Source organism: Salvia splendens, chromosome 7 (assembly GCF_004379255.2).
Source record: "Salvia splendens isolate huo1 chromosome 7, SspV2, whole genome shotgun sequence".
NCBI classification, from domain to species: domain Eukaryota; kingdom Viridiplantae; phylum Streptophyta; class Magnoliopsida; order Lamiales; family Lamiaceae; genus Salvia; species Salvia splendens.
Window position 1 is genome coordinate 7044276 of NC_056038.1, and position 25041 is coordinate 7069316.

General features: G+C 38.3%; 4 protein-coding genes across 6 annotated transcripts; all 4 read right to left on the reverse strand.

Moving 5' to 3' along the window:
- Positions 1-441: 441 nt before the first annotated feature.
- On the reverse strand, positions 442-9206 carry LOC121810861 (cysteine-tryptophan domain-containing zinc finger protein 7-like). 2 transcript variants are annotated; one of them, XM_042211579.1, is made up of 14 exons: positions 8628-9206; positions 8025-8097; positions 7813-7934; positions 7343-7711; positions 5899-7247; positions 5291-5745; positions 3439-5168; positions 3209-3360; positions 2758-2918; positions 2198-2358; positions 1529-2030; positions 1371-1412; positions 962-1286; positions 442-672 (listed from the first exon to the last, which is right to left on the reverse strand). In XM_042211579.1, the coding sequence occupies exons 1-11, from the start codon at positions 8775-8777 to the stop codon at positions 1839-1841; spliced, it is 4914 nt and encodes a 1637-aa protein (XP_042067513.1). In that variant the 5' UTR covers positions 8778-9206; the 3' UTR covers positions 442-672; positions 962-1286; positions 1371-1412; positions 1529-1838. The 2 variants fall into 2 exon arrangements, with proteins under 2 accessions (XP_042067513.1, XP_042067512.1); XM_042211578.1 differs by having other exon boundaries at positions 1371-2030.
- Positions 9207-17694: 8488 nt separating this feature from the next.
- LOC121741396 lies at positions 17695-18905 on the reverse strand. Its single transcript, XM_042134131.1, has one exon. The coding sequence runs from the start codon at positions 18893-18895 to the stop codon at positions 17762-17764; it is 1134 nt and encodes a 377-aa protein (XP_041990065.1). The 5' UTR covers positions 18896-18905; the 3' UTR covers positions 17695-17761.
- Positions 18906-19152: 247 nt separating this feature from the next.
- On the reverse strand, positions 19153-20620 carry LOC121741395. The gene is made up of 2 exons (XM_042134130.1): positions 20485-20620; positions 19153-20406 (listed from the first exon to the last, which is right to left on the reverse strand). The coding sequence occupies exon 2, from the start codon at positions 20403-20405 to the stop codon at positions 19272-19274; it is 1134 nt and encodes a 377-aa protein (XP_041990064.1). The 5' UTR covers position 20406; positions 20485-20620; the 3' UTR covers positions 19153-19271.
- Positions 20460-24752, reverse strand: LOC121741394 (spermatogenesis-associated protein 20-like). Of its 2 annotated transcripts, none has more exons than XM_042134129.1 (15): positions 24399-24752; positions 24236-24308; positions 24099-24120; positions 23926-24004; positions 23811-23843; positions 23534-23682; positions 23193-23349; positions 22658-22898; positions 22330-22571; positions 21995-22258; positions 21806-21916; positions 21491-21715; positions 21220-21420; positions 20947-21108; positions 20460-20841 (listed from the first exon to the last, which is right to left on the reverse strand). In XM_042134129.1, the coding sequence occupies exons 1-15, from the start codon at positions 24660-24662 to the stop codon at positions 20659-20661; spliced, it is 2406 nt and encodes an 801-aa protein (XP_041990063.1). In that variant the 5' UTR covers positions 24663-24752; the 3' UTR covers positions 20460-20658. The 2 variants fall into 2 exon arrangements, with proteins under 2 accessions (XP_041990063.1, XP_041990062.1); XM_042134128.1 differs by having other exon boundaries at positions 20947-21123; positions 24399-24750.
- Positions 24753-25041: the final 289 nt, after the last annotated feature.

The following is a 25041-nucleotide window of genomic DNA, read 5'->3' on the forward strand; positions in this document are numbered from 1 at the left end:
AATCAACAATAGCACTTAGAGAATCTCCAATGGAAAAGGTAAAGTCGTATAATTGTCATATTTGCTTTTTTTTAATGAAAAATCATTCTCCAAAGGAAAAGTTATTTGAGTATGCATTATACATTTTCTCATTTTAAAGAGGTATTGGAAATGTGAAATTTTATAACTATCATATTTTCCTTCTTTCCATGAAAAATCATTCTTTAAGGGGAAAGTATTTGAAAATGTATTATACTTTTATATTTTAGAATTCATCTTTCACTATTTTTTTTATTTAAAAAATAATTTACCTTTCTATATATTTTTTCTCTTTAGAGTTTGTTACTTTTTATACTAATTTTTTTAATTTTAGAAAATAATTTACTGTTTGTGACTAAAAGAGACTCCCACAGTTCAAAGAGCACCTATGAAGTTCATTCTTTTCATAAAACAGGACAAATATATATCAACTAGAATTTGCATTCTTTCAACTAAAACTCCCTCTGAATGGGGGAAGAAACTTTTTTACAAGCAGCAACCAAATACATATCAAAGAATTCACAGCAAAATGGGATATGTACAGTTTTACAACGGATAAAAATGTTCCGAGACTTGCCACAAAATCTTCACAAGGACTGCGACTCCCTTCCAGCATTCGTCAGAAGCTTCGAAGGCACTCATCTCACGTACCACCTGCACCATGGATCGAACAGTTACCACCAAAAAGACAGCATTTTATTTCAAAAGTAACACATCTCCGATTCCAGAAAAAGAAAAAGAAAAACAACCTAACTTCTACAAGCCAAGAAGAGATAGTAATCAGTGAGTCCTCGAATGATTTTGCATTTAAAATCCAGGCTGGATATAAGAAAAATGTGTACAAGGCAACAATTGTTTTCTTCAACAATGAGAAAAACTATAAGAAATATGAGAACCACAGAGATCTAATATATCTCAGTTGTGTAAGAGACTGGTTATGTACCTGTCAGCCGATGGCGATTACCCGGGTGTCCATATCCAGAGTGCCATATAAATGAAGTGGCTCGTACGTTCTTCCAATGTACACGTAGCAACTGGGACATTTCATAAAATGTATACATATATGTAATTCCTTGAGGAGCAGCACCACGAACACACACATTTATGGTCGAGCATCACTTTCAACTCTTTTATCAGTGACAAGTATAACATACTGCCATATTACTCTTCCTACTACGTTAACCTGATTCAGCAACTTATTGTAATTGGGCTAAATGAATACAAATGCTAATTCTGTAAGGGCATGGGCAGAAGTTATATGGTCGGACCTGCAAATATTCAACGATATAATAGTCAGGAAAAGGACCATACATAAATCTCAAGGAGTGGTAAATGGTGAAGGGATAATTTACCCGAGGATGCAATCCAGACTCCTTAATCAGAATTTGCAGGATCTGGGAAAATCATCGGGGCCAACTTTGTTATTATAAACAAAATCATCAAGCTTGAATATGAAACTCAGGGCCAGCCCACTCAAGACAGCCCTGCATTGCAACTGTGAGGTACGTACCCTTACTCCAACAACTTAAAATTGTCCGATAGCCCTTTGTCAACCAAGCTTAAGGTCATTTCTTCATTGATACACTTCAGTATGCAACACCTCTTTATCAGCATCATCAACCCAATTTGAAAAAAATTCAAAAAATTGGGAGACTTTATTATCATCCTTAAGCATCCGATAAAGAATCAGAGAGGTATTGCAAACTCAATACTATAACTGTACAGATTTACAAGGGTGACACATTCTACTAGAACTCCTGATGCATTGCACATTATTTGGTGATGAAGAACCCAAAATTGGAATGATAATTACAAGCTGTTTAGTGGCTAATGGCTTCCTTAGCAATACGCACAAGCTGCAATAAACCCTCAACGTCTTGGAAGTTGTAGTCAAGCGCGTTTTTAAGTGAACGGATACCCTCTTTGTGGGTATCTGCAAGTCTTGATGTAGCAGCTGTGAAAGCAATTCTTGATTTTCTTGAAGCTTCCATTGCAAAGGTAACATCCTGTGCCTACAGAAAGAAACAGTATAAAACTTTAAGACATGCAACAAAACAGAATGATTACTGCTGTAGCACTCGGAATTTCAAGGAAGTCATGTCGATGAATGAAAAACTAAAAGATTGGATCCCATGAAATATGTATCTGCTATAAGTGGAGTATCTAGTCATATACTTACAAAGTTCAGAACACGCAGAAGACTAGAACGATTCCGTGAAGTGATGATATGGCTTCCAGAAACTTGAGGAGAGCCCACAACTTTGGCTGAGGCAGCCTTATCTGCTGTCGCTTGGTGGTTCAAATTGTCAACATCAGAGGCAGAGGAGGAAGGAGATTCACCTGAATGGGGACAATAGATAATACTTGAGATCAAAGTTGTTGCACATAATTAACATACAATTTGTTACGTGGAGTCATGATAAAGCAGTCAAAGTTTTACCTTTTATATTTCACTTTGTAGCAGCTGAATTTACACCATACAATTAATAGCAAAGAGTAGTTTACTTCATATGTTTCTAGTTTAGCTATCCTCTTTGGACACAAGAAGTTCCCTATATATTTCTGATCTATCACACATTTTCGATGTGATGGTGCAACAATTTATAGCCCAGTGCCCTACCATAAACATTTTAAAGTTATTACTCCTGTCAGACTATTACTAGTAGCAGCAGGGGAACCAGTGGAAGATGTGATTCTGATCTAAATGAAATTATAAAGAATGCTGTATCAAAAATTTACCAGGGGCAGCAATTTGTAGAGCACTTTGCAACTCGGCCCGATCCCTGCTTGTATTGCTATGAGATGAATAAAGCACTCGCATGTAAGCAACCTCCATACATTTGTAGGCTAAAGCAGCACCACCCATGTCTTTTGACTTTTCAAAGTCATGGGCACAAAACCTACAAAATTTTAACCATTCAACAAACAGAAATGTTGTCCGGTTGATCCATGTCCATTAATGGATTAACCACTATTAGATAAAGGAGAGAGATACATATGCAATGGACAAACTTGTGTTAGTGTAAATTAACGTTAGATTTTTTCTTTGTATATGAAGAACACAAAATAAGACAATACTAGTTATAAGTTGTAACCACTGTTTCAAAATTTGAGAGTTCCACAATGATAGTGTGAAAGTATATTAACAGGTAGCATTGAGGATGGTTGCAGATGGAGATTAATGACTTACTCGCAGAGTTTTGCAGTGCTACTATATATGTGCAATGAGTGCATCAGTTCATTATGCTTAGTGGCTTCACTACTTCCGGATTCGAGCAAAGAGGCTCCATGGAGAAACTTGAGGGCAGCTTCAAAGTAAAGCCCAATACTAGTTCCAGAATTCTGCCAAACAGATTTCGGTTATGGAAAATTGAGAAATAGATAAATAACAAAATCCAGACCACCAAAATAAGCATCAACCTTAAGCCGATCAGCCATGTGTTTGAGGTCCTTCGCTTCTTTTAAAATGGTATTAGCGGCATGGCTGGATGAATCCCTTCGAACAGGACTTGGAGCGTCAACATCCCGAACTTTATGAGAGTTTGGAGTTGGATGCCTCATAGGCTGATCATTTGAGTTCTCAAGTTTCTTTCTCTGATTTGAGGCCTTTTGTGCATCACCATTATCAGATGCATCAAGAGACAAAACTTTTGAACTATTTTCCTTCTGAGATACAGAAACAGGAGCAGTGTCAGTCTGTATTCTTGCTAAGGGTGGAAGTGAGTGTGACTTCCCATTCCCATGTGTTTCTGTCTGGTTGCTTTTCTTCGGTAATTTTTCATTTTCATGCTCTTGTGGGAGAACATGCTTCTTATCCTGGCTTCTGATGGCATCTTGACCATCATATCCAAGTTTCTTTTGACTTGGTGCTTTAGAGCTCTCACTTGACATTCCTCCAACCATATCTTTCTTGGAGACAAACTTATCACCCTTTTTAGGAGTGCCAGATTTCTCATCAGACTTGTTTCTTCTACTCTTTGATTTCTCCTCATGCAAATGCGTGTGATCTGAAGCATCGTTTCTTGAATCAGAAGCCTTGATTTTAATCTTGTCTACTTCAGAACCAGAGGCATGAGCCTTGTCTTTGGATTGTAAGGACGAACCTTTTCCAGATTTTTTTGAGTGAACTCCACCCTGCGATTGGTCATTGTTTGTTCTTGTTTCAGTATCGAATTGCTCAGAATAATGTTTTGTACTAGCATACTGATTACTTTGACATAACTGATCACTGTGAACATCATTGGCATGATTATTGGCAGTAAGAAGTGTATCTATATTATCCAATCCTGTTCGGGCGTTCCCTCCATCATCACTGCCTGAAAACATACCCGTGTTGGCAGCAGCAGAATCATGAAAAACAGTCCTTCCTTCGTGGCTTTTCCGTGCTGATGAGACCTTATCAGCATTAGGAAATCTCAGAGGGGATGAGGAAACTGATTCAACTGGGGAACCTTTAACTTCCTGGCCATTGGTTTTGGTTCTATGTGAACCAGATACCTTGGAAGAGCTTGAATTGGCAGCAACAGAAGGACGGGCAGAAGCCATGTCACTTTTTAAATAATCTGCCGCTTGAGTACCGTTCACAAGCTGCCCATCATGTTGGTCCTTTATACTTTTGCTTTTCCTGTCGGTCCCTATACTGGTTTTGCTTCCACTCATAGCTTTTCCTCCAGACTTGGAAAGTCTAGCTTTCTTTTCTTTTCGGTGTTCACTTTCACTCAATTTTTCTATAAAATCACCAGAGTGCAAGTAATGTTGTTCTGAATTGGAAATGGCCTCATTATGAGTCCTAGAACCATAATTTTCTTTAACTCTCCCCTTTCTAGGATCTTCGTCATCATATTTTCCAGAACAGGGCAAACCATCAGCTGCAGGTGATGGAACATGCATTTCTACATTCATACTTGATGCTATACTTTTCATGGCTTCACCACTAAAATCCTTAAGGTTATTGTACTTGTCTCGATCATTACCAGATGTAGTATTTGACAGACTTGACGAGCGACGACCTGCTTTCGTGGAAGCACCACCTCCATTGTCAGAATTCCAATTTTCATCATCACAATGTAACTCCTCACTCTTAATTCTTTTAGAAGCTCTAGTGCTCTCCATATCAGACTCACGCTTGCTCTTTATCTTTACACTTGTACCTATGCAAGTCCATGCGAAGAAAAAAACTTTAGGAGGTTCGGGAAAAGAAGCCAAAGGTCGATGTAGGTATGACTCACATGTGAACTTGACCACAAAGAAGTACAAATAATAATGATAATACCTTTATCAGAAGAGCTGACTTGTGATATTTTTTCTGCTTTCGCATCACTGCACTTCTCCAATGCCATACTTCCTTGCCTCATATGCTGTCCAGAAGCATCTATGGAAGATGAGTTATTTGCGCTGTTCAGTTTAGTTATTTTTCCCAACATATTCTTCTTCCGTGAGTTTGATGAGTTGGTGGAACCATCTATATCCACTGAATTTGCAGCCACTGCAGACCCATGTTTCTTCTTCCCACTATTTGGTGCAGTTGGGACAGCAGCATCCAGGTGTTCTTGAGCCAGAGGCCTAGAATCAGCTGACGTGATCCCCACCGAAGCCATAATGGCATTATTTGGCCGAATGCCTTGACCCTCGGGAGGAGGGACCGGAACTGAAGCAACGGGATGGTAAAGGGCCCTTAAAGCATTAGTGGTCTCCTCCTCTGGGATGATACAACGGTTCATCCCAGGCCTGTAAGAATTGGAAAAGGTGAGTTTTCCACAATGAATAACTTCTAGACATAAACAGAGAGGCAGAGCTCGCCAACATAACAGTAATTGACCATTAAAGGCAGTAGTTGAAATTGTTTGGATCAAATACATATTCATTAGTGATAGAACTTACAGCCAGGAAAGCATCCTACAAAGCCATTTCTCGGGGAGATTTTTGGGATTAGTGTCAAGTGGAAGTAGTCGCCATTTTTTACACTTATCACATAAAACCCAATCTTCTTGGACCAGAGGAACCGATCCAGCTGGAGCTTCAGAATTCGGTCCATTTTCAAGGGAAGGAGTTGGCCGAGAAACGGGTGTAGCATATTTCTCTAGTGTTTTTTCAGAATTTCTGCCTGTATATTTTTCTCGGGATATGTTATGATCTTTACTTAAATTTCTTTTTCCAGCAAATTGAGGATCTTTTAACCTTCCTGAGGACGTCATTTCCCCAGAGATCGATTCGCTGTCATCATCTTCAAATTCTACATCTCCAAAGAAGTCCTTATACCTATCCTTTGGTTTCTCATGCTCTTTCTGGAAATCAGGTGTATCATTTTTAGATGTGAGACAATTGGTATGAGAACTCTTCCCACTTTTAGGATCCAGAGAAGACTCAACCATTGACTCATCTTTTGCTGCATATGCACCTTCAGTGGCTTTATTTTGAGCTTCCTTCCGTTTCCTCTTTCCCCCAGTTGATGATTTCTCAAGAGATGGTTCCAGACAACCCTCACTAACTGACCCTCCTTTCTGAGTGACTAATTGTTTCAAGGCACCAGGCGGTTCAGAAGCAGTAAGTACTTTTATTCCCTTAGAGGCATTAGACTCTGACTGGTCCAAAGTGTGAGGCTTTTCAGCCTTGTATATGTCATCCAGAGGGCAAGCTGCAACAGTAGTACTGATGCGATTTAATTCTTTAGATTCAGAAGCCTTGCCCGATGAACCAGACCTCCCACCCAACTTCTCAGCTCTGCTAGCATCTTGAGCAGGTGCCACACTCTCCAAATGTTCCTTCTCAATGCATGGGGAGAAGGCTTCTCGCTTTATCCTATCTTTTGCAGAAAAAGTTGCAGGGGGCATATCTTTCAATGGATCGGCAGCAATATGCTGAGAACTTGATAAAAGTGGAAGTTTCAGAGCACTAGAGACGAGTTCCTCATACCCATACGCATCACTATCATTTTCTTTATCCTTCTTCAGCGGAGAAACATTATTCTCCACAAAACCATTATTATTCTGATACGGTAATTCTGTGAAGTAATCATCGTCCTTTGCAGATGACACGACCTTTTTCTTTTCAGTAACTGTATGGATACTCCTGCTAGAAAGAGATCCATTCCCTAACAATCCAGACTTTTTGCTTGTTCTGTCGACTGGTTTATTTTCACTTTTTCCCCTGGACTTCCTTTTTTCTGTTAGATGGATCAGATCCTCGGATAGAGGGGATAGAAGCAGTTCTCCAGAATAAGATGTCATAATCTGCTTGAGCACCAACAAGAAAATTTTAAAGATTTGTTTACAAAAGAAAAGTCGAACAAAAAGTTCTTGCAAATAAATATCAACAACAATATTACCTGAAGAATACTGGTTGGTGATGCCTCAGGCACACCCAAAATTTTACCAAATTGTCCTTCACTAGTTGTGGGACTGTCGTCCATCGAAGAGGATGGCAAAACTACTAGACCAAGTCCACTGTAGATTTCAGCATTCTTCTGTGCTGACAAATTTTCTGAGCCAACTTTGATTCGGACCTTCAGTGTTCTCTGATCACTCACAGATTTTCTATTTGTTCCCCTTTTTAAGCTCGATTCTTCAGCATGTTTAGATTTTAAGTAGCCATTGCCTTTCAAGGAGCTTCCCACTGATAAAGATTTTCCTGAAGCAGTATGGGGCCTTATTGAAGGAGAAGCACTTGATGAAGCTAAAGAATTCTGCCTTTGATCCTAAATTAGAGAAAATCAATAACTCAACTAAACAGTCTATACATGATTTCAAGCCCGGCTATTCAGAGGACGTGGGGATAGAAAAACATAAGTTGAAATACCTCTGTGTGCGTCTTTCTTGGTGACTCATAGTTATAAGCCTCGGCTGGACTTTTTGTATGCGACCATGATGGACTCCGCTGATAGGTAGGTAAAAACGAACCATAGCCACCAAATTTTGCCCCTATAAAGTATTAATTAAATACTTTACATTCTAAAACCACATCTACATGACCCTAAAGTTACATAACTGGTTGTACTCTTTCTAACTTACCCAAATTCTCAGCTGAAACACCACCTTCGAAATCTTTCTGGAGGTGACCCAAAAATCTATGGACTTTTTCCTCCTATAAAAGGAACACAGAATGAGAAACATAAAGTAAAATCAATTAATAAAAGAAACAAGAATGAAAACCCAGAAAGCACGCTTCATATCACCTAATTCCACAACCTACATCAGCTCGCAAAGATGGAATGATAGCTAGCATTTAACATGTAGTCTATGTTCTTGTCGTCTTACAAGCCACCTTCATATACTAACTAAGGCTTAATTACTCCACAATATAGGTAATATCTTCTAGTTTTATACATAAGCACATACGGAATACATAATTGACCGTCAGATATTGGTAACTAGTAGCTCAAGTTCAATAGCATCATTAATCCAACTATTCCATAAACCCCAACAAAAACGAGAGAGCTCACAAATGCATCGGTCAACAATAACCACTTCACCAATTCCAAACCACCAACACCTTACAACTAAGGACAAGATTAAAACAACCATACTACATGATTAAGATTTAGCATAACATTACAAACTGAAGAAGCAATTCATACAGAAAACTAAATCAGGGTATTAATTGAAGATCCTCACAATGTAAGAGAGAGCAATATCAGGGTCAATGGTGGAATCTTCTCCCTCTTCTTGATAACCAAGAGCCTCCCCTTCTTCGAGCTCAGTTTCTTCCATATCTAATCCCAAACCTATCCTCTTTCTACCATCTCTACTGCCCACAGATATCATCACACACAAATTGAAACCAAGGGAAACAAATTACTAACAACAACAATAAAAAACTCCCTTAAAAAGTGAACTTTTTTCCTCCACCGTTTACTTTTCAGACGAAAATCTCGAAGGCACATATACAAAATTGAGAACCCAGAAAAACCCTCGGATGATTTTCCCTGATCAGACTTAGACTTCGATTTCCTCACCTAACAAAGAACGAGAAGGAAAAAACACATTTTGCTCAGCAATATTACCAATCTACACTCGGGAGGAAAACGAGATTGACAGATTTTCAATTTATTGTGAATCTGAGAGCTCGATTGATTCACGTAACGTGGAAATTGGATCGTGTTATGCGATCTTTGAAGCTCAAAACGTTGAGCAGGGGAAAAAAGTAGAGAGAGAAAAACGTTTAGAGAGAGATGGACTCTGGTTTCAGCAGCCGCGTTTGTTTCTCTAACTATTTTGTTTTGAGTAAAAATTAAATTAGAAAAAATTTAGCTTTTGGAGAAAAACACGAATATTCTAAATTCTCTTCATTCATATTTTTGGAAATTAACTGTTTCTTAATATTAACTGCAGTGAATTTCTGTTACAATCCATTTGCTGTCCCTTATCATAATCCAACGGAAAGCTGCCACGCGTTGTCAGGGCGCGTGTCAAACGCTCCGGTTAGATTTTCTTACCTTTTGAGAATGTGTGAATACATTAGATATAGGCATGCACAAATCGAATCGGACCGTCGGTTCATAAACCGGAACAAGAACCAGCACCGGCGGTTCAAGCAGGCCGATTCAGGTTCAAAAAAAGCGTGAACCATAACCGGCGGTTCAAAATTGTCGGTTCGCCGGTTTGAACCGGTGGTTCAGCAGTTCCAACGATAGGATTCCGGCTAGGGTGTAGGTTTTCAGGTTAGGTGTGTAGAAAAATCGGCAATTTACGTTCCAAACCAGCGGTTTCTGCCGAAAACCGCCGGTTTCCGACGGTTCCGGACCTTTTTCAGGTGGCAGCGTATAGGTGGCAGTGTATAGGCGCCTGAAAACCGGTCAGAAACCGCCGGTTTTCGGCCAGAAACCGTGGACTGAACCGCTGGTTCAGGCGATAAACCGGCCGAAATTTGAAATTTGAATTTATTTATTTATTTATTTTATTTCTTCCAATTTTACTCCTATAAATACTCCACTTCTCCCATCATTTTTACTCACCCCATTCTTGTGTTAACAAGGATTTCCTTCTCAATCTCAATCTCTCTATTCTCTATCCGCATTCTCTCTAATTGCTCAAGTTGTTTACTACTATATTTGTTGTTGTGTTCGTAATTTACCATTTATTCAATACTCCATATTCCATACTACTTTCATTTTGCATTATGTCTTATTCTCGTGGTGGACCGGGACGTGATGATCAGGGCAAAGGAATTGCCCAAGATCAAAGTAGTCGTTCCCAAAGATCAAAGCGACCTAGTCGTCGAGAAGTTATGGAAGAGGTTTCCCGAGTGGCGGCTGAACGCATGCAAGTAAGTTCTAAAAAATAAAATTATTTTTACAATTCATAATTTCATAAGATTGAGTTTTTAATTTTATTTTTTTTTCCTAATTAAAACTTCAACTTATATAATATTATAGATAGAAGAAGATCATAGGACCGTCATGCTACTCGCTGAAATGCATCAAGGTGGGGGGGGCGGTGGTAGTTCCCAACAACAAGATGACGAGTACGACGTGTCTATATCGTCAGACTCGAACAACAATGATGATAAATCTCATTCTCGTATTCCGTCTAGCACCAACGGAAATGAGGACATGCCTCCCCCTCCATCCACTAAAAAGCATTGAAATCTGATATTTTTGTTAAACACTACAAGAAAGTCCCGGTGGTAATTCCAAGTCCTAATGATCCGCTATCTCAGGAAGAGACATCGGCGTTTCATGCATGTTGTAACTATTGTGATAAAGTCTACAAATTTGCGAGTGGTGGGGGATATGACACCCTCTGTCGTCATTTGGTGACAAAGCATCCGGTAGAATGTGGCACTGCCGCTACCCAAACCCAACTAAACTTCCAACCCGGTGGCTCAGGTTCGTCAGGTACGCAACTTTTTAAATATGATCCTAAAAATTTTGCTAACGTTATGACTAGATGGGCTGCAATGAAACATTTTCCTTTTAATGTTTATGATGACAAAAAATTTGAGGTTACTATGCAAAGTGGTTTGAACGTAGCTGTCAAAAGAGTAGGTCGAATGACCGTTCAACAATCTACCGTTCGACAATGTTTGGAGAAAAAAGTTGAATTATCACGTTATTTACTCAACTTAGGACACAAAGTGAACATTTGCTCTGATGTATGGACTGATTGTTTTAATAGACATTCATACATGGCATTACAGTTCACTTTGTGGACAATAGTTGGACTTTGAACAAGCGTTCGATTGGTTTTAGAGAATTTGAGACACCACACACTGCACCCGAAATTGCTTCTTTAATTATTCAAGTTTTGAATGAATTTCATTTATGCAATAAGATATTTTCTGTTGATTTTGATAATGCAACTGCTAACACTGCAAGTATTAATGACTTGATTGCGGCTTGTGCTCCGGTTATTGGTGGTAAGTATTTTCATCAAAGATGCATATGTCATATTTTGAATTTATGTGTACAAAATGCGCTTTAATTATGGCAAAAGCACGTTAGTCCTATTAGAACTACAGTTAGATTAATCTATCAAAAGCCGCCTATTGGCAAAGCTTGGAAGAAGTATTGCCATCAAAAGAAGGTAAAATATACGAATTTTACCATAGATGTGTCTCATAGATGGAATTCGACATATGATTGTCTTAATTCTACTTTGACGCATAAAGATTCTTTATGTGATTTTTTTAGAACCTATCTCGTTCATGGTTTATATCTTTCGCATAGTTGTTGGGAACATAGCGTGACTTTATTTAAATTGTTCAAATATTTCAAAAATGCAACTGTTGAATTATCGGGTGTTTATTATTGCACTGTTGTTCGTGTTTTAGAGCATTGCATGTATATATCACTTGGTTTTAAAACTGCGATGAAAAATGCTTACTCTTCACCTGAATTGATGTGTGTTTTATATTATATGATTGAGAAATGACTTAAGTATTTCAGTGAGATTCCAACTGTGTTTTTTATTGCAAAGGTCTTGGATCCAAAACGGAAATTAGCCTGTACCTCCAGGATTTTAGATTTTTATTATAACAATTTGAGTTATATTGATCTTGGTCCACTTCAAGCATTGCAAGCCGATACCAATGACCAATGGGGAGTAAATCTAACCGAAACATTTCAAATAAACCTCCCGAACCGGTCAATTATCCAAGAAACCTTCGAGTTTAACTTGCGTGCTATCTACACCGAATATGAAACCAAGTATAACAGTACCCACCAAGTCAGAAGACCTACCCTTCCTCAACAACATAATTTTGGCTTCGCATTTCAAACTGATTATGATGACCTCGACACGCAATCCCAATTAGCCGACCTATACAGCTACAGCACCGGCGGAAGGTCGACATTAGGTATGGTAAGTGAGTTAGATTTATATTTCGATTCACTATTTTCCTTTGGTGATGAAGGTCCTACTCCTCCCGTCCAAATCGACGTCCTCGATTGGTGGGGAACACACACGAGAAAGATTTTCCCATACTTGCATCAATGGCCAAGGAGATTTTTTCAGTTCTGGCTTCCACTGTCGCCGTCGAGTCCGCTTTTAGTGTTGGATCACGTGTGTTGGATGAATCAAGAAGTAAGCTCTCCGCGAAAAATATGGAAGCCGTGATGTTACTTGATGATTGGTCCAAAGCTGACGTCAGAGAATAAGAAAATGATTGGGATGATCGTCAGGAGGAATCACAAGAAGAATTCACCGGGGATGAATCGTAGGTCAACGGTCAACCGTCGGTCAAGCCAAATAGGTAAGTAAGGTAAGAGAACTACGTGGGCTTTGATTCCCTAATGCAAATGAGCATTGGGGATACGTAGGCACCTCAACTTAAATTTTAAATTTAAGTTGAGCTCAAGTCCTTTTTCCTTTATTTCGTTTTTTTGTTAGTTTGTTTCTACTTTAAAAATATGCAAATACAATTAAATAATTGTATTTGTATATACTCTAGTCGGTTAAGTAGATTTCTCTATAAGACTAAATCAAGGAAACTTTTGACAATTCTACTATAATTGTTGATTGTTAGACTAAACTCAACATTTAAGGTTGTATTGCTAAAGATGTCCTCAATTTAGTTATGTACAAACATCTCCTTCGCCGACTAAGAGTATATATACTTATAAATTTACTGTTCAGAACTTCAAGTCTTTTTTGTAATTTGTAATTAGCTTCGTTGTAGACTAGTAGTGTCGTTGTATTTAAATTTTTTGTTTAAGACTTCAAGTTTTTTGTGATTTGTAATTGTTGTAACTTGTAATCTCAATAAAATTGCAATTTTCATCGTGATTTTTTGAATTTTATTTACGCACATTTCATACATAAATAAATAAGAAAATGCAAAAAAAAAAAAAATTATGAACCGCCGAACCGGCGGTTTCGGCCAAAAACCGGTGCTTTTGAACCGCCCCATGAATTGGCGGTTTTTTGAACCGGAACCGGAACCCTTGGTAGGCCGGTTCCGGTTCATGAAAATGTTGAACCGTGAACCGCCGATTTCGGTGGAACCGGTGTGAATCGGCGGTTTTTGAACCGTGTGCATGCCTAAGATTAGATATATACTCATTGTCACGGTACTATCTACTATGCATACCTTATTTCTTTTTCTTCAAGATAAAATTTAAATAGCTTAACATTCATCCAAATATTATGTGTTTAGTATGATTTTTTTGCAGGATCCTATTATCCTAATATTATAAAATGATTTCTAAAGTATAATTTTTGGAAACCATTTCGATTATCCTATTATCCTTATTATGAAATTATTTATAAATTACATTTTGTCATATTTTAAAGATTAATTATATTTAATGATATGAGTTATAAAGATGACACGATCTTTACAATATTTCCTTTCTAAAAATTACGAATATGGTAAGAGTATAATTTGGTATTGAAACAAATATTTCGACCTTCAAAGTCCAGCATGTTTAGTGAAATTTCATGAAATTATGTTGGGGAAAACGTAAAATATAAAAATTAAATTTGTTTATATTTAAATATACTCATATTGTAATAGTTTGATACCAACCAAACAGTGCATATTGAAGTCCATATTATTATTTTTTAAAAAAGTCCATATTATTATTTCAAGTTCGAATTCAATACTTGGGAGTTGGGACTTTATATTGTATTTAGGAGTAGGACATTAATCATAATACCTTCTAATTTAGTAAGAACTACATGTTTTTCATATATTGATCTGATTACGTCCCTATATATATTCTGATTTAAGATTAGGATTGAGATACTAATCATTTTTATATGTGTTCATTGGGTTGACAGAAAAGCGGACATAAATTTAAAAATGCATATAATTACCTAAAAACTGGTCTATGATATAACTGGGATAAAAAGCACAAAAATGATGCACCTGTTATCATCCTTAAGAAATGTGAAATAATATTGTTCAAGATATATAATGCTGTAAATTAACAAAATCAGTAAATAAGTATTATTGATTTAATAAAATTATTACTGTAATATTTATTTTGTTCAAATATCCATGACATGGTATTCTTTTAAATCTTTTCATATAAACATGTTTTCTTTTTAAAACGGAGTAGTATTTGAGAGGTACTCATGTGAGTGACATCAATGACGTAAATTATTCTAAGGAATGAAAATTCTGTGCATATTATCCGGTACACTTCACATATTCTTATGTAAAGGGAATAATTCTAAAATCTTTGTCAAAGTCAAAAAGATTGCAAACCGTTAATGTAAAAAACGTCTTCCAAAAAATTTGGGTTCTTGAGATAAGTACTTTTTTGGCATATTATATTTATTCAATTTACTCGAGATAAATATGTGCAAGTTATTTACCCTTTTTTAAATTTTAAGAGCATATGTGTAGATAATTAGAAATAATTATACTATGCCCAAATGTGTCCCAGGCGAGCGGAAGGGATCACCTCATACATAGTATACTACATTTCATGATACACTATTAAGAAATTGACCAATGGATCTCAATTTATAGAAATAAAAGTTATTACACTCCATGTGGATTTTCTTTATAATAAAAAAATAAGGAGTTCAATTCCAACTTTCCTAATATATCTTATAGTACTACACTAAGACAAAAATAATAAAATTTACCTTTCCCAAATTTCATTAATTTTAAAGTAAAATATAATAGAAATAAAATAAATAATGGTAACAAAATTTATCGCCAAGTCGTATAAGATAGGATGTGCTTAGTATTTAAGATGTAAAGATATTTTCTACTTATTGCTATTTATATTTTTTTATAAATTAAGTTCGTATAAGTATGATTACGTATCAATTTTATTATATACTAACGAATCACCAAAATATTAATAAGTTAAATATTATTAATTTACGAAAAACTTGTATCAATTTTATTAAAATGAATCATCAAAATATTAGTACTAATAATTTACACAAAACTTGTGTCATCGTGCATATGGCGTTTTCTATTGTTTTTTCTTTTTATTATATTATTTTAAATATAATATAATATAATATTTGTTTTTCCATTTTCTGTATAGCTCATAAGTATAAATTATCTTATTAGTATTCATTCTATTCAACGAATATTATTATTTCAGTTAATTTATTTATACTTTTAAAATATTTTTTTTAAAGATGGTAATTGCACATTTTTTTATTACTACAATAGTACTCCCTCTGTCCGCCATTAGGATTCTTGGTGGTATGAGTTTTAAGAAATGTTATTAAGAAAAGTAGGTGGAAATTTTTTTTTAGATTAGGGGTCTCATGTGTATATATTAGTTTTAAATGAAATGTGAGTGAAATGAGTTAGTGGAAGGTGAGACCCTATTACCATTTATGGCAAAAGTGAATCGGGACTCCTATTCGCCGACAAACGAAATTAAAAAAAAGACTCCTATTCACGGACGGAGAGAGTACAAAGTAGACATATGAGCAGTTTCTATAAAAATATATAAGGGCTAAAATTTCAATATTCTTATATTAATAAAATATGTTTAGTTCTTTATTTTTAATATAAAAATTAATAAAATTTGGAAAAATTGAAATTTTATTTTAGCTTAGTGTAGTAGTAGATGTATTAGGAAAGTTAGAATTGAAGTCCTACTTTTGATTGATAAAGAATATCCACATGGAATGCAATAACTTTTATTTCCATAAAATAGGATCCATTTGTCAATTTCTTAATAGTGTATTATGAAATGTAGTATACTATGTATGAGGTAATCCCTTCCGGCCAAGCGAGGCAGTTAAATAAGGGGTGAATTAATGTTCCTATTAAATAGTGATCAATGATTTGCGTGCGAGGTTGCAAATCTCTATTATTGTGCATAACACCATTAAGGCACCAGAAATATTTTCTTATTCAATAGTATTAAATTTGAAGTCCTTGCATTTGATCAATTTACACCTACGCATAGAATAAATACTATGCCATAATTCATAAAAACATTAAAATATAGTAAGATGCTATCACTCATTTGGTAATGTATTTATAACAACTTCAATCTTAATTATTGTTCTCATTCAAATTAATAGCTAATATTTTGGGTGTGCAGAAAACATTAAATGAAAACAACAGGAGTACGTTTTATTGTTTTCCAGTGAAATGCCATATAATTTTATTCTTTCTTGTAAGTTACTCATACTACTCCCTACATCCTCGAATAGGAGTTCCATTTATATTCAACAGTTTTAAGAAATATTAAAAAAAAAGTAGTTGGATTAAAATTAATGGAATATGAGTCTCACTTGTATATATTAGTTTTAAATGATATATGAATGAAATGAGCTGGTGGAATGTGGAGCTTCTTTACCATTTATGGTAATTATGAACTGAAACTCTTGTTCATGGACGGACCAAAATGAAAAAACGGGACTCCATTCACAGACCGAGGAATTACATGGTTATTAGCTTAATTTATTTCAGTGTGCATAGGAAAACGGAGCCTTTGGAGGGGGCAAAACAGATTTTAATCCTAAATTACATGGAGTAATTTTTAAATCTAACTCAATTTTTTAATCTCTAAAAATAGGTATTATGAGAAAGATAAATACAAAAAGTTATTAAAGTATCGTTGAAGCTCATCTTATAAGATAAAAAAGTTGCTAAAAATGAAAGTGAATAATTTTATAAGACGGACCAAAACGAAAATATAAGATTATTGTTTGGGAACGAAAGGAGCACTATTTTTGGATGTGTCTTGCGTGCTAGCTTCGTAAAACAACAAATACAACGCGGCGTTGTTCGTTCTTTCTAATGTCAACTTCACTTGGCTCATCTCCTGAATTACACTTGCGCCCTTTCCATCGCGCACGTTGTATATGGCACAGAACTTGAAGAATTCGTAATGCTCTCGAACCATACAAGTTGTGCGTTCAGGGTGTCAACATGCCATACCTCATTGCACTTTGTAGCATCGACATACTCACTGAAGATGCAAATGGTTTCGCCCAGGGAGTACGCAGCTCGGACGTTGGCCTTCTCCATTTCATTGAAGATGTTGATGGCATCCACAAACCAAGACAAGGAGAACCTAGTTTTGCTGCGAGTGTGTGCACGCACGCGCAGCTAAATGGCCTTAGGCATGGCTCGGGCCACCTGGCTTCTTCCTCCCTCTGCAAGTCTGCAACTAAGGGCAGCTCACGAGCAGCAGTCGTGGATGGTCTTAAGCAAGCAACCAGAATTGGGTGTATTCTTTACATAAAATTGTTGAATGATGTCTAAAAGTTTTAAGTTACAACTCCATCAAACTGCAAAGTGGAAGGCTATTCAAAAGTATTTCAAATTAAAACAGCCAACTTTAAACTGAATATCATAAAATCAATTTCAGTCACTAAATCTCGACATAAACATTGCCGCCATAGACATCAAGCAGTTGCGGAATACGTTCTTGATTCTCAACAATATACCTCTTAATAAACTTCTCCTCAGACATCATCAACAAATATATGAAACTGGTCGATTTCTTCAACAACTCCTTCCTCTCCAGCATCCTACTCACAACCAACCGTGGCCTCATCCTCTTCTCCACGCTGTAACCCAGAAGCACCGGGCATCGGGCAATGTCACCGGCCTTGAATCCAGCTTCACCAACAAGAAACCCCATGCTTCCCTTGATCTTCTTCTCCGACAAACTCATGCAAAGCGGATGCTTCAGAAACGCACCCATAACCTCAGATTCAGACCAGCCACATCTCCTGTAAACACCCATCTTCCGCTGCAGAGTCGAATCAGACATATTCGCTAACACCTGGAGTGCAAGAACGAATACCACTTTCGACGCATCGAATCCCATTTGCGCAGCGCGATCGACGAGCGCGGCGAAGGCTTCTCCGCCGAGCATCAGCAGCGACGGCTGGTTATTGAGCAGCAGCGCGACCGAAGACTCCGGCGCTCCTCGCTCCCTCAAGACCGCGATGTTGCGAGACATCGCGCCGCAGCAGCCGTGGACGAAGGCCCTGGGTGATCTGGCGAACACATTGACGACCTTTTTATCAGATCGGAGAAGTTTTTTCAAGTAATTGTAAGTTGGGATGAGGGAATTTTCGAGACTGCGCTGTAGAATCATGGGATACACTGATAGCTTATCGGCGGAGACGGCGGCGGGAACGCCGATGGAGCGGAGGAATTGGAGTTTGGGGAAAAGGGTTTCGTCGGGGCGACATTGGAGCACGAGGGGCCATTTGGTTACGAGTTTGGAGATTTGGGCGTTTGTGAATCCGAATTGGGAGAGGAGATCCAGCACTGCATCGGGGTTGTGTCGCGATTTGATGCGCAGTTTGTTGGAGACGGAGACGGCGTCGTTTAAGGATAGCCCACATGAGTTTGTGAGGTAGGAAATAGTGAATGTAGGATCGCTGCGGCTTCCGCCGCCGTCGGCTGGTGATTTGCCGGAGGAGGGGAGGGTAAAGATACCATCTTTTCTGGGCGCGCTCAGTATTCTCCTACAGAAAATTGCAGCAAACATAAGTTTGGTATAAATTCTGTCGATAGAATGCAATATATAAAAGGGAAAATTTTAATGATAAACGAAAAATTAGCCATGTTAAACAATGTGGTCTACTCATAAAATGTCAAACTGCGGCCTCTTAACGACTATCGATATTGCATGTTCACTTATCAAGAGTCTTAAATTTCTGTGCTTTTCATCCATCATAAAAAAGCAAAAGGTTGAGGTTAGATTGAAGTTATTGTTGATGTCTTCTTCTATTGTTACACTGAAAAAATAGAAATATCATAACAATTCAGAGCTAATCTAGTCAGCCATTTCATAATCATCAAGGAACCATACAGCCCTCTTGCACTCAACTTTCAAAATCAATCTCATTTCGATATCACGTGACTCATTCAGGTGGGCTGATCGTGCCTCGATAGATATCCAACAGCTCCGGAAATTCCTCCTCGTGATCAAAGATGCATTGCTTCAAGAAATTTGCCTCCGGCATATGAAACACGCTGGTGATGCTCCTCGATTCGTTCATCAACCCTCTTGCTTTTAGAATCCTCACAACAATCCACCTCGGCCTCATTCTTCTGTCGCAGCTGTAATCAAGAACTGTGGGGCATTGTGCGATTTCACTAGGCTTCAATCTCAATTCATTCACGAGAAAATCCATGTTGGCTCTGATCTTTTTCTGGGACAGTTTCATACAAAGAGGATGCCTCAGAAATGCAGCATTTAGGTCAGATTCGGACCAACCACACCTTCTGTAAACCTCCATTTTATGCTTCAGAGTCGACTCAGACATTCTACCGAACACTTGGAGGGCGCGGACAAACACAACTTTCGACGCCGGAAATCCCAATTCAGCAGCCCGATCAACACAAGCACCGAACTTATCCTTCCTCAGTATCATCATGGATGGCTTGCTCACCATCAACGAAGCGATTGAGGATTCAGGCACCCCTCTCCCTCTCAAAATCGCGATGTTAGAAGGCATCCTTTCCGGCCAGCCGTGTGTGAACGCCATCGGACTGCTGAGAAACACAGCGACGACGTTTTTATCGGATTGAACGATGCCTTTCAAGTAATTATACCATGGGGTGAAGTAGTTTCCGAAGCTTCGCCGCAGTAAAAAGGGATACTCGGAGAGCTTCCGCGTAAGGGCGGCGGGCGGAACGCCGATTGAGCGGAAGAATTCGAGCTTGGGCGATAGGGTTTTGTCGGCGCAGGACTGAAGAACGCCCGGCCATGTGGTGACGAGCTTAGAAATTTGAGCATCTGTGAAACCGTAGGTTTTGAGTAATTGCAAAACTGCATCGGAAGTGTGCCGCGATTTGATGCGCAATTTGTTGGAGACGGAGAAGGCGTCATTCAAGGATAGTCCACATGAATTTGTGAGATAACTGATGGTGAATGTGGCGTCGCCGGTTCTGAAATCAGAAGGTAATTTTCGAGAGGAGAAATGCGCGAGAAATTGTGGGGCGACGGAATTGGCCGGAACCCTAATCAGCCTGCGATGAATAATTGCATACATTCTGTTTCTAAATAATGTATGGTGCATTTTGTTTCTAAATAAAATACATGCAGATAAATGAAGGTACTAGGTTGCTCACCACAGATTGCAGTAGTTTTATAAGTTCAAACTCCCAACATCTATTTTGGTAGTACATCACTCCTCTTTAATGCAATCTATACAAACAATGGAGAGAACAAAAAAGAGATGCATCTTATTACAACAAAGACCTCGACTTATTGCTGTCTGGTGTTGAGCTGCTATACATACATATTTAGTCCAGCAGAGAAATCAGCAAACTTGGGTCGTGCACAGGAGGACTGCACGTAAAATTCTGGCAGATGAGCGCGACCACCTTGTCGGCTGCAGAGTTGCTCTTGGCCATACCAGCAATCTTCTCATTGTTTTCCTCCCAGAACCCTATTTCCTCCGCATCTCTAGTGTCTATATGAATCACCTGTAACAGCACCATTTTAATCTCATGGGTCTTCATCCAATCTTACACAAAAATCCGCGAAAAAATTGAAACTAAACTAATCAAACCGCTATTTGCTACTTTTACCGTTTTATTGGGATTATATGATGAGTGCGCAGCAGCTAACATTTTGTCGAATTCTTCAGAAGCCTTGTCTCCGACTACGACCACTTGCTTTCTCGAAGGGGCACCGAGCAGATCTGCACCACAGCACATGAGAGGCATGGCCGTTGCTGTTTCTCTCAACCTCTTCTCAAACACAGCCTTCAAGATTTTAGATATATGAATCTATACATACATAGAGAGATAATAAAGAAGCAAGAGACAGAGATGGTTGTAGAGAAAAGCAAAAGCTCATACCAACAGAACTTGTGCATTTCGCCTGTAACGCTCAGAAGCTGGAGCTACCAGAGACGCCAGTCTCACTAAATTGATTACTGCAACGGAGTTCCCCGACGGTTCTGCACCATCATGGTCCTCTTTGACTCGGAGGAGGACTGAGGGATCCTCCCCGGGAGTATTGAAATATCCTCCGCCCTCCTCATCAAGAAACAGCTTGTCCTAGAAAAATGACAGGGTTCGCACGAGATCAGAGACAACCGGTTAGTTTGCAAGTACCTCACCACTTTACCTGAGTTTGCTGAAGTTCAATAGCCCAAGCTAGCCAATTTGTTGAACCCCCGAATTCATATATATCTATCAGAGCAGATATCAGAAAGGCATAATCGTCTAAAAATCCAGGTGCCTTGGACGGACCATTTCGAAAACTATGTTGCAGTCTTCTCGTCTGCTCGTCATAAAGATTCCTCCGGATAAAAGCTGCTGCCTTCTCCGCGACTTCCATATACACCCTCGGCTGTGCTCACCATGATAAATCAGGGAAATATAAAAATCAACTCAGGAGATTCATCACACAAAGCATGGTTGAATTTGCAGTCCCGCTTACATTAGTTCCAACAATAGGAAAGTGGTATTGTGTTCCTTCCGGTTCGTCCTTTAGGATTTTTGATGCTCTAGCAAATGCAGAAATTGCCAGTCCGTTCCACGACACGATGACCTGAGAAATCCAAGACAATGGACATCGTCTTAGCCATTGTAAGATGCTTATGGTTTATTTGAGTAAAAGATGTACAACCTTATTGTCCAAAGATGGCTTCGGGCGTTTCGACCGGACGTCATAAAGCTTATTTCGACATGTACCCAAGATCTTTAGGTACTCCTCCAGCGGCTTGCCAGATTTTGATGCCATCGCAGAAGTACTGTTTTGCTCTATAAGCACGTTCTTGCCCTTGAACTCATCGTGAGGGTCACTCATTCTTGATAGATCACAATTGCCAGACGATTTAATGTAGTAGTGCTCTTTAAAGAGGGGGGCATGCTCTCCAAGTATGTCGTCAATCTGTCCATAAAACAAAAGAAACAAAAATGAACAAGCTTATACGAAACAAATGAATGGCAGAGAATCCGTACCTCTTGGCTGGTCCAGACATAGAAGGCACCCTCCTTCTTCCTTGAGGCACCTTCAAATTCGGCACTATCTGCATCCTCAGCAGAAAATATCTCCCCATTGGGGCCAATCATCTCTCTTCGCAAGTAATCAAGAATGTCCCTTGACGTGCTTGAATAGAACACATCTTTCGTTAGCGAGAAAACATCTAGGTACGCATTAGCAAGTTGCCCTTGATCGTAGAGCATCTTCTCAAAATGAGGTACTGCAACGAGCCAAAGACACTCATCAAATAACCAGAAACCAATCAGCGTCAAATTAGAATTATATGCATTTCGTTAACAAACTGACCGTGCCAGCATTCATCAACACTATATCTGTGAAAACCACCTCCAACGTGATCGTGGATACCACCCCTTGCCATGCTCTGCAGGGTCAGTGCCACCATACTCAGGTCATGCTTTGCTTCACCCTGCATTTGGTTATCCTTTAACTTCTTTTTATGATAAAGCATTAGCTGGATTTCAACAGGTCTTGGGAATTTCGGAGCAGAGCCAAATCCACCAAACTTGGAATCATAACTATCCGCGAGCTGTGTGACAGAATATGGAAAATTAGGTACAAGTCCAACTCTTACCAAGAACTGATGAAGAATACATAGAAGCTACATTAGAGTCCAATTCTTTGTTGGCCAATAATCCATTAATGTAGCCGGGAAAACAAAGATATTGCTTTACTTTCTTGGTGAATGAAAGAAAGAAATAAGTTCAGGAAGACACCATACTAAAATTAAAAAATAGAGATGAAAAAAGTTTGCATTCAATTTCTCAAACAATCAAAAGAAGTTTAAGCTCAAAATAATAGTTATGGCCCCCAAAAATTCTACCTGTTCAGCACATTTCTGGACTGCCCTCTCTGGAAGCCCGTCGGGAAGCTTTTCTGATTTCGCAACTGCAGCTAATGCTTCTGAGAGCTGTTCCATTGCAAATACCCCACTTTTGACCAAGATTTCATTCTTAGTGTCCCATGCCTCTTTAACCTTCCTATTAGATAAATACTATAATTTCTCAAGCTAAAGAATCATTTGAAAAGAAAAGGGTTCTTGAGGACAAAGAATAGATACTTCTAGACTTCTAGTCATTAAAATAAATAAACAAAAACGGGCACCAGGTAAATTTCGATGAGACAAGTCTACAACAGCCTAGAATTAATTGCATCATATGTTACCTAAGTATACTTTTGAAGCCGGGCCTTCCATACTTATCGTCCGGGGGGAAATAAGTGCCACCCATTAAAGGCTTTAGGTCGGGTGAAAGGAAGACGCTTAACGGCCAACCACCACCACCATACAACGCTTGTACATACGTCATATATACCTGATGTTCCACACACAGAACACCCTCATTTTCATATGAATTCTCTCTCTCACACACACTAGTGAATTCCATGACAAGGTGATCCGAATGGAAGAAACCATCAAGAAACTAAGCAATAGAAATTATACCTTATCAACATCTGGTCTTTCTTCACGATCCACCTGACAAACATACATCTCTAGTCAATAAAAAAATTCGCACAGATGAGAAGTCTCATAACTCCTAAGAAGTTTTGAAACAAACCTTGATACTGACAAACCAATCATTAAGCAATTTCGCCACCTCTTCATCCTCAAATGATTCTACTTCCATTACATGGCACCTAAAATTTTTAAAGATCACAACATAGCCTTGCAGATGGTTGTTGCACTTGCAGCTCAATGCTAAAAATCAAGAATTGATCCAAAAAAACATACCAATGGCAAGTGCTGTAACCAACTTCAAATGCAAGCCAACAATAAAGCAAAACAAGCAACATGTTATTCTAATGATTCCCACAAATCCAAATAATGTATACAAGAAAACTATAACTAGGCTGCAAATTAGGCCATACTTGACAAGAAGATAGGGATGTTTCTTTTACGAGCTTCTGCAAACGCCTCCTCGTCCCATGGATACCAATCAACCTATTTACCCAATAAATTTCTACGAATCAACCTTAAATCGTAGCACTGTAAAAAAATCATTAATTTTGCAAAACTCTGAGGAGAAATTACGGGATTATGGGCATGTTGAAGAAGGTAAGGACTGTGCTCCTCTGCAAGCCGATTAGTGTGTTTTTGGGGATTCGACGACGCCGTTTGAGGGGACTCGCCGTCCGCCATGGCTGGAACTCTAGAGATGTTGATGGGCCGGCAAGAAACTACAGATAACGGCCAAGAAAATGGAAAAGATTGAGAATTATTGGGTTTTTGGGCCGAATTATAGGTGGGTTTGTAATGAAAAACGAAGCGGCTAGGATAGAGAAGTCTCTTGAGCATATTAATGAAGAATCGAAAATGGAGAGAATTTAAAATGTTCAGAAAGAAAATTGGGGCATAGAGTGGTGATGAAGCTGAATCTGCTACGTGGCAAAATAACGGAGTTGAAGTAGTTAGTTACCTTATTACAGAGTCCCTTCATCAATGATTAAAACCGTTAAACATTGCTACTTTTCGTTTTCTTTATTTTTTTATTAATAGTTGAATAAACATTTAAAATGTTTATTTTCTTGTCTTCTTTTTATGATATTCCGTGTATTTGCAATTGGGAACAATTGACCACAAATTTGTACCGGATGACAGGTGGCATTTCCTTTTATTTTTTTAATCCAAAATTTGCATTTTATGAATTCCCAATAGTTATTCTAACCGTTTTTTA